A 10,296-nucleotide genomic window follows, 5' to 3' on the forward strand; every position below is an offset into this window, starting at 1 on the left:
CATTAACAACCTGCGATATGCAGATAATCCAACCTTGCTTGCTGGAAGCAAAGAGGATACAAAATACTCAGTGATGAAGATCAAAGACTACAGCCTTCTTAACACTGAGGTACAGTTTGTACCTCAATATAAAGAAAAGAAAAATCCTCACAACGGGACCAAAAATATCATTAAGATAAATGGAGAAAAGACTGAAGTGGCCAAAGACTTCACATTACTTGAATATACAATCAACACTCACAGAAGCAGCAGTCAGAAAGTCAAGTGACATATTGCATTAGGCAAATTTGCTGCAAAAGACCTCTTTCAAGTGTTCAAGAGCTAAGAACCAGCTTGAGGACTAATGTGCGCCTGACCCAAGTCATAGTGTTTTCAATAGCCTCACATGCATGTGAAAGCTGGACAATGAACAAGGAAAACGTAAAAGAATTGATGTTTTTGAGTTATTGTGCTGGAGGAGAATACTAAAGTACCATGGAATACCAAAAGAACACACAAATCTGTCTTGAAAGAAGTACAGACAGAATGCACCTTAAAAGCCAGATGACAAGACGTTGTCACCCATACTTTGAATCCAGTATCAGGAGGGAACCAGTGCCTGAGAGAAGGACATCATGTTTGATAAAGTGGAGGGTCAGCGAAGAAGAGGAAGACCCTCAATAAGGTGTACTGACACAATAACAGCAACAATGGGTTCAAATATAACAATTTTGAGGATGTTACAGGACTGGACAGTGTTCTGCTCTGTTGTACATAGGGTCAATATGATTCGGAATCAACTCAATGGCACCTAACAACAAGAATATTCTAGTAGAAAAGGTAAACTAATAAGAAAATTACTTAGGGGATCTACTCATACTTGATGAGAGATGGTACCTACCACATGAGAAGGTGGCCATAGATAGGGAGTACAGTTTGCTCACTGTTTTAAGAGAAGAGCAGATACTGGCACAGTTGCAGGTAGGTAAGTCCTTAGCGTTTAAGAGCTTGTGGAATTTCTTTTGTGATTACTCAGAATGATCAAAGCACAAAAGGAAAAAAATGCAAACAAATCACTTTATGTTCTAGGAATAGATCTACTCTGGTTTGCCTAAGCAATTTTGGGAGAGAAATGTACAACAAATGTGGACTGATAAAAATTTGAGTCCTCTGAATGCCATAGCGAAGAAAGAGTTCTGGACCTTTCTTTATAAGCAATCTAATATCACTGTAAGTTTGTAAGTGTAGAGTAAAATCAGGGATGAGACTTACTTTATAGCAATGGTATTGTTTAGTGCCGTTGAGTCTGTTTCGACTCACAGCAACCCTGTAGAGGGTTTCTGAGAAGTGGCTAGTAAGCTTGAACCACCAACTTAGTGGTTCAAATCGATCTTGCAGTCCAGCATGTTAACCTGCAGTACCACACCAGCAATAAGTAGACTGGAATGGAACAATTAAGAGGGCAGAGGAAGTTAAAGACATTTATTCTCAGAAAAAAGAACAAGACCCCTCAGTAAAGCCTGTAATAGAAGGACATTGTGAAAGAAGAACAGACAGATCCTGTTGTCTAAAATGGTACACAGATAAAGTAACGAGAAAAGGTATGCGGCAAGACAAAAGACACAGATTGTAAATTTACAAACCTAAGAGAATGAGGTCATAAATGGAAGTAGCAGGTGAAGATGAGTTCATTTTAAAACACACAGAGGAGATGATGGAGATTTCAGCACACACCTGGGGAACTAGTTCTGGAATGATGAAGACCATCAATGGACAGAAAACAAAGTTCCAAGAGCATAAGCATAACCTGCCCACTCCTGAGTGCGCAGGAGAAGAAAGACGGTCAAAATGAGACAAGCAGCAATCAGAGGAGTCAGAGGAGAACAATGAGGTCACAGAAAGGTGTCAGGAAAGCGTCTTTATCAAGTACATGGTCAACAACATTACTAAATACTGAAGACAAATGAAGTAAATGAAGGACTTATATAATGTAGAAACAGGAGGAAAAAGGTGGAGCTTTGGCAAAGAGGTGAGAATGTTAAAACATAGTTCAATTTTGTAATGGAAAAAAGAAGAAATATAAAGGAGCTCAGGGAGAATCTATTTTCCTGGTGTACTGGGGAACACAATACAAGTTAAGTATAAATCAATATTAGCTGAAGTAAACTAATCTGAGATAAATAAGGACAAGAGTAGTGCCAGGAATTTCAATATTATAAAAATATCTGAATGAACTACTGTGGGAAATGTTAACAAAAAATGCAGAATGTAACAAAAGGTAATTAAACAGTTACACTGAGCGCAGACATAGGAGAGTCTATCAATTTCTCTTGGATTTACCTGGACTAGGATCAATGTTTGCTAAGAGCTCCAAATGGGGTCTCAGACGGTTCAAATTCGCTGGGTCTCCTGTCCGCTGAAGAGCAATTGTTAGTTCCTGAACACTTTGTGCAAAAGAAGCTGGGGTCTGCAACTTAAAAAAAGATAAACATTAACTTTCCTAAAGGCAAGGTAATGTTTGTGAAATAGATTATTTACAAGACCATTATCATTTTTACAATTTATTGAATTTCAACTCTGTCTTCTTATATACCTATGCTTTGGCAACACTGGATTCCCATCTGAACAAACCCGGTGATTCTCATCATCCATGTTATATACTCTCTTCTTGTGCTGCCTGCCCTCCCTTTCTACCCAAGTAGGATACGCAGGCCTAGTCATTCCTAAAATGTCTGTGACATTTTCCCCAATTCCTTAATTTAGAATTGCTTTTTTTATCCTATACTTTTACAATACTAAGTTAGTTTGGCTATTGGGATCCTTCCAAATGAAAACTTGGAAATATAGAGATAATGCTATATAATTGCAAGAACAAGAACAAAGAAACTGAAATCAGTCAAAATGAGTTTGACTTCAAATACTGTTATAGACCAAAGATCTTGATACTGAATATATAACCCTGTTGTTGTTGTGTTGTTGTTAAGTGCCATTGAGTCGGTTCCGACCCACAGCGACCCAGTACAGGGTTTCCGAGGGTGTAAATCTTTAAGGGAGTAGAAAGCCTCATCTTTCTCCCGCTGAGCGGCTGGTAGTTTCGAACCGCTGACCTTAAGGTTCTCAGCCCGATTCGTAACCACTACGCAAAATATATTGTCACAGTGACAGCATTAATGGGCTCAAAAATAGTAATGATTTTGAGGTTGGCACAGGACTGGGCAGTGTTTCATTCTGTTGTGCATTGAGTCACAATGTTGTTGTTGTTGTGAAGTGCCGTCGAGTCGGTTCCGACCCATAGCGACCCTGTACAGGGTTTCCAAGGGTGTAAATCTTTACGGGAGTAGAAAGCCTCATCTTTCTCCCGCGGAGCGGCTGGTAGTTTCGAACTGCTGACCTTAAGGTTCGCAGCCCGATTCGTAACCACTACGCTACCAGAGCTCCTTCAGATTCAATAGAAAGTCCATCTGTTTTAAAAAACAAACAAACCTATATTGGTTTGGGATTCTTAGAAGCTATCAGGTTATATATGTCCCCAGGGTCCTTTTTTCTTACACATTTTTTTTTAAGTGTGAACTGAGTGAAGGTTCAGACCTTCATTATCCATTCAGCCTGTATCTCTCTGTGCATGTATCTTAACACACAGAACACTGCTGTTCCACACCTCCCTGTGTCTTCACCTATCTTCATCATTCTTCTGTCAACCTCCTTTGTCTTATATACTGCCCTCCCCATTACCCAAGTTAACCTGTGCATACCTTGTCAGTGAATTACTCTTCCTTTCCTCTCATCCCTGGTAACTATCAAAGGATGCTTTAGCACGAAAACCTTTTCTAGAGTTTTTACAATAGTGGTCTCATTTAGTATTTGTCCTTTTGTGACTGACTTGGATGCCTAGTGTGGCACAGTAGGATAAGCATTGGACCATTGGGTCAGTTTGAACTGCAGTGTTTGTGGTTCAAACTTACCAGTCACTCATTGGAAACTCTATACAGGGTTACTATGAGTCGGAACAGACTCCACAACACTTAACAATGGCAATGGGTAATGATAATGAACATTTCTTCATATGTTTGTTGGCTGTCTGAAGGTCTACTTTGGTGAAGTGTCTGTTCATGTACTGTGCCCATTTTTTAATTGGGTTGTCTTTTTCTTGTAGGGGTGCTGTAGTATTTTATAAATTTTAGTTCCCCAAGGCTTTTAATGGTACGTCTCTGGTACTAACTCCCCTAAGCTGGTCATATGTATTATTTTTCACTGAAGAAAAAATTTTTGATTATGTGATAGTAACCAAAGATTCTTACTTAGCTCTATATGCAGTTAATTAAAACAGGTGAGAATTTTCATCACCCCAAAATGTGTTTTTTTAAGTGTTGCATCAGTTCTAACCCATAATGACCCTATGTAAGGACTCCAAGGAACAGCTGGTGGGTTTGAATTACCGACCTTGTGATTCGCAGTCAAATGCTGATGTAAAATGAAATAAATATGAGGGAGCTTCAAAAGGTTGGTGGGAAAATGAAATTTAAAGACAATGGAATTTTTCCACAAACTTTTTGATGCCCCCCTCACTTAAGTCACATAAACTACAGTTTACCAGTTTGCTGTATATATATCTCCTGGTACTGTATTCAAAGTATTTTCTCATAATGTGAGAAGAAAATTAGTACAGATTATATACCAATGTCTATAGTTCAGTTCAAGGAGCTCTGGTAGCGCAGTGATTACAACTTGGGCTGCTAACCTCAAGGTCAGCAGTTTGAAACTACCAGCTGTTCCGTGGGAGAAAGATGAGGCTTTTTGCTCCCATAAAGATTTACAGCCTCAGAAACCCTATGCAGGGTCACTGAGTCAGAACCGACTTCACAGCACATAACCACAACATAGTCCAGTTCTGATAATGATGACAAACTGCTTGTAGAAGCGCTACAAAAACAAGTCACGTTTCTTTTCAGAGGCAGAAAATTACTCCTTTATGAGATCCTTATTAATATTTCAATGAATGAGAATCAGTTATATAACTTTAAATACAAGGTCTTGTCTAACGCTAAGAATTCCAGGTAAAGTTTAGTTATAGGTACCCAGGGAAGACTTACAGGACAGTGCAAACAACATATACTGAAAATTAGCACCAAGCAGTTATAGAACACATTACCTAATAATCTTTAGACAACCATCTACTATTCTTTCAAATAATTATTCTTTCAGATAATTTTGTCTTCGGCATCAAATAATTCTATCTTTGGCAACAACAACAAGTGTGTCAGAATAGTCTGGTAAGAGAAGAATATGGATCCTATCATCAAAGTGCCTGAAGTTCAAATCCACGTCCTATCATTAATTCGCTATGAGACCATGGAAAAGGTACCCAACATCCTGTGCCTCTGTATAAAAGGAACAATACAAGGTTGTTGAGAGGAGTGTTGTTAGTAGCCATAAAGTTGGCTCCAACTCATGGCAAATGCATGCACAACAGAATAAATTGTTGTCCCATCCTGTGCTATTATCTTCATGATCATTGGTATGTTTGCATTAAATTTTGCTGACATTCCACTTTAGCAAGCATGATGCCCTTTTCTAACAATTAGTCTTTCCTGATGACTTGCCCAAAGCAAGGGAGCTGAAGTCTCATCATCCTTGCTTCTATCAAAACTACTTGCACATAGCAAATTCTCAGTAAGTGATACTAGGTTAATCTCTACATGCTGATCCTATTTCCCTAAATTAAATGTAGGATAGTCTCTAGAGTTAGTAGTAATCATCTCTGTGACTCTAAAGTATGTAAGGTAGAGTGGTGGCATGTGATGGAGTTGGATCAAACTCACAGCAACTCCTCATCGGGTTTCCAAGGCTGTAAATCTTCACGGGGAAAAAAAAGCCTTGTCTTTCTCCCAAGTAACTGCTGGTAGTTTTGAACTGCTGACTTTGAGGTTAGCAGCCTGACATATCACCACCACACTATCAGAGCTTGAGTAGTAAAATTTAAATATTATTATTATTATTAAGCAAGGAGTCCTGGGGAAAGCATTTGGCTGCAAACTGAAAATGTCAGCGGTTTGAACCAAACAGCAGCTTTGTGGGAGAAAGATGTGGCAAGTCTTTACAGCTTTGGAAATCCTATGGAGCAGTTCTACTCTGTTCTATAAGATCACTGTGAGTCGGAACCACTTGATAGCAATGGGTTACTATTATACATATGTGTGGTACTGTACGATCGAACCACAAGGTCAGCAGTTTAAACCCACTCCTCGGAAACCCTACACAAGGTCACTATGGGTTGGAACTGACTTGAAAGCACTTAAAAACAACATGTCTGGGTAATGGAAATTCCCACCTATTTTAATTAATTGCAGAGTGTTAAGTGTTTCTAAGTAGCAACCTTTGGTTACTATCACATGATCAAAACTTTTTTTCTTTCAGTGAAAGATTATATAAGTTACATTGTATTTTAAGACCTTTTCACAGCAATTTCAGACATTTCATGTTGAATCACAAAACCAGCTACGTATTAGCTCAGAGTCTGTCACATATAAATAATAGAGCCTGTCTGAAAGTTAATGCCTACTGATGCCTACCTACTCAAGTGGTCCTATAATCAAAACAAACAACAGACAGAGTAGACGGAGTCCAAAAACTCACTGTCAAAGTCAATTCCTACTCAGAGGAACCTACTGTTTCTGAGACACTAAATCTTTATGGGAGTAGACAGCCTCATCTTTCCCACAAACTGACCTTGTGGTTAACAGCCCAACACCTAACCTATAGCACCCACCATGTTTCTTTAAAGTAGAATCAAGCATATTGAAAATATGATTAAACTTCGATTAAATGGTGGTAACTTCATTGTTACGTGAAATTTATTCTGGTAGAGAATCATAAGAAATCATTAAATGAATGCTATAGAGAGACAATAAGAGATCTGTTAACACAGTAGTCAAAATTCAGAGAAAAATTTAAAAAAGGAGAGACAATAATAAAAGAGGGGAAACTCTCGAAAGGAATGTAGGAGGGCTCTCGATAAAGCAATACAGCAATAATCAAATCCCTATGTGAACAAACTGGTATTATGATGTGACTACTTATAACATGATCTTTGGCTACAGAAAATATAATTTACAAAAGACTAACATACAGTATTCGTTTAAAATACATACTTGTTAAATTATTAACTACCAAATTATGAGTTACCAGAACCCCCAAGATTAGTCTAAGAAGTAAAGAACAAAATAGGCTGTACCTTGTCAATAATTGACTGCATATGAGATTTATGAGATTGGTCTCCATAAAGCAAAGAGGACCACTGGTCCGGTGCAATTCGTAAACCTGCCTCCATAGCAATCTGCACTATCTGGGAGTCATGTTCTCGCCGCAGAGCTTCATAGGTTCTAAATTCTTCTTTCAGCTGCATTAAAGAAGAATCTTCATCACGTTTTGTGACCTAATGAGACACATATAACTGCACAATGAGTCAGGTAAAAATAGTAAGTTTTCTACTTTATACATGAACACATACAGATAACAAGATTAATTTTAATAACAAACAAAAATTAATTTAACTATAACAAGATTAAAATGGAATATATCATTTTGCCCACAGGACATTTCCTTCTTTATAGATGTATAGCTTCTACAGGACAATAGAACGAGAATATGCTAAAATAAAACCCAAAGATTGAACAGACCTTAAAACAGGGATTGTGTACATACACATGTACATATATCACAAACATATGTATTTAAAAGCAAGTGCATATATACATTTTTTTAAAAGAAAAATAAGTCACACAATTATTCTGAGGGGGAAAAAAAAAAAGAAGCAAGTTTTTCACCATGTTGTTGTTAACTTCCACTGAGTGTCATAGCAACACTGTACAGGGTTTCCAAGGAGTGGTTGGTGGGTGTGAGCTGTCAACCTCATGGTATAAACAATTGCTTATTCTTATAAGCACCACACCGTAACTGTGGATTAGTACTTTTGGACTTGCTTGGTAATGAGTTGCTATTGTTGTAGTAGTTGTAGTAGTTAAGTGACATCAAGTTGGTTCTGACTCAGCGACACTGAGTAGGGTTTCCAAGGAGCGGCTGGTGGTTTTGAACTGCCAAACTTCCAGTTAGCAGTCCAGTTCTTATCCGACAGGACCATACCAGGACTCCTCTAACAAGCTACCTGGTATTAATCATGGAAAGAGCTAGAAATGTGACTATGATTCCAAAAAACCAAACCCACAGTTGTCAAGTTTATCCCAACTCATATGACAGAGTAGAACTGCTTCATGGGGTTTCTCAGGCTCTAAATCTTTACAAAAGTAGACTGTCACATCTTTCTCTTGCAGAGTTGCTGGTGGGTTCAATCTGTCGACCTTTTTATTGGCAGCCAAGGGCTTCCTTTGCACCAGCTGTGCTCCTTACAAGTATTACTCGAGAGGCGACTAATTTGTACTTGGCTTAATTCTCCATGGCTACCTGATATTAATAACTGAAAGTATAAAATTGGAATGCTAGATTCAAATTGTAATGATGACAATAATATGGTGGTGGTGGTTGTATGCTGTGGAGTCGATTCTGACTCACAGTGACCCTGTACAGGGTTTCTGAGGCTGTAAATCTTTAAGGGAGCAGAAAGCCTCATCTTTCTCCAGTGGAACAGCTAGCAGTTTCGAACTGCTGACCTTGCGGTTTGCAGCCTGATTCGAAACCACTATGCTACCAGAGACAATAATATAGTCAAAACTTACTCAACACTTAGTATTACCAATCACTGCACTGTTACCTGTATTGACTCATTTAATTTTCCCAGCTTAAGGTAGTAGGTACTATTATTATCCCCTACATTAACTCATTTTGTGTTAAACTGAATTTAGAACATAGCCTTCATAGCCTTAACATACCAATGTAAAATAATTTACTTCTAGTCTAGGATAACCTATACCCTAACATACTTTGCCTTGTTAATAACCTTTTATTACCAGAAGAACCCAAGTTCCTCTAATACATAAAACTTTGTTTTTTCTTTCTTCCACCAAAAACACTATAGATTACTGTAGCCAACACTTCGAAGTCATGACACTAGATTTTTTTTTTTTTTTAATTTAAGGTTTTTATTGTGGATTGAGTGAAAGTTTACAGGACATATCATCAGTTTTACATTCAACAAATCATACACCTTGTTTCATTATAATAATTATAATCCCCTCCATGTACCATCAGTTAACAGCATTTCTTTCTATCCACTTTAGCTTTTTAAAAAACAAACAAAAAAACCACTCAGGCATATATAATAATTTACATCTCCAAAGGGCACATTCTGCAAGTCTGCCTCCTGGCCACCAGCTCTTAGTCCTGCTCTTCTTAGTCACTCCCCATCTCTGCCTCCATCTCTGGCGCTGCTGCTTCTCTGGATAAGGTCCCACATTCTGCTTTTGCATTTCTCTCTTGATGGTCCTAGGGTCCTCTGTTTCTGGACTGTAAGATTAACCACTCCCCTTTTTTCCTTTAGAAGACTTCTTCTACCTTTACAATTGTGACAGTAGCAATTAGTCATGATACCAATTATTCACCATTGAATTTTACGAATCTCATCCCCATCTCTTTGGTCCTAGGGTCCTCTGTTTCTGGACTGTAAGATTAACCACTCCCCTTTTTTCTATTAGAAGACTTCTACCTTTACAATTGTGACAGTAGCAATTAGTCAAGATACCGATTATTCACCACTGAATCTTACAAATCTTATCCCCATCTCTTTTCACCAGACCCATCTAGACAAGATGACAGCTATTCAGTGGGGACTCTATCTTTCCCCTCATACTCTTAAACAAAACTCCCTCTTGAAACCTTGTAAGCCAGTCACTTTGTGCCTTTATTGCCCCCTCATTTTAGATAGCCAATGTCTAAGTTGCCTGTCCCTATCTACCCTGTGTACAGAGGGGATAGCATTGATACTTGATGTAAACAACTCTTTCCCTTTCTGTTGGTATTTGGAGTAACTACTGCTCTCAGTATAGGTCAGGCTCATCATGAAGATGTATCTTCTGTCACTGTAACCGTTTATCTGCTTGTCCTTTCTAGTGGGAATGTCCCTCCTCATAAGGTTCTGGATGGGACTCAGGATTCCACCTAAGGTCCTATACTCTGTAAAGGCTTTGCACGAGGCCTATTTCAACCCCTTTGAGGTATTCCAATAAGTTATAGGCTGAAGACAGGCTTCCAAGTTTTCTCTAATCATGTTTCCCAACATTCCTTTCTATCCCACTCAAGTGTCTATTTTATAATAATAGGCAAGGGAAATTAATATTCATAAAGTAGTCAAGGATTTTAGTATTATTT

The 10,296-nt window shown here is 38.3% G+C and overlaps 1 protein-coding gene across 2 annotated transcripts in view; it reads right to left on the reverse strand.

The window, feature by feature from the left end:
• The window catches only part of RC3H1 (ring finger and CCCH-type domains 1), a 95,307-nt gene that overhangs the window by 48,726 nt on the left and 36,285 nt on the right, over positions 1-10,296 (reverse strand). For both annotated transcript variants that reach the window (XM_006867059.1, XM_006867060.1), the window contains exons 5-6: positions 7,211-7,411; positions 2,320-2,452 (exon numbers count right to left, since the gene is read on the reverse strand). In XM_006867059.1, the coding sequence (XP_006867121.1) occupies positions 2,320-2,452; positions 7,211-7,411 (334 nt within the window). The remainder of the gene's footprint in view (positions 1-2,319; positions 2,453-7,210; positions 7,412-10,296) is intronic.

Source organism: Chrysochloris asiatica, unplaced genomic scaffold (assembly GCF_000296735.1).
Source record: "Chrysochloris asiatica unplaced genomic scaffold, ChrAsi1.0 scaffold00100, whole genome shotgun sequence".
NCBI classification, from domain to species: domain Eukaryota; kingdom Metazoa; phylum Chordata; class Mammalia; order Afrosoricida; family Chrysochloridae; genus Chrysochloris; species Chrysochloris asiatica.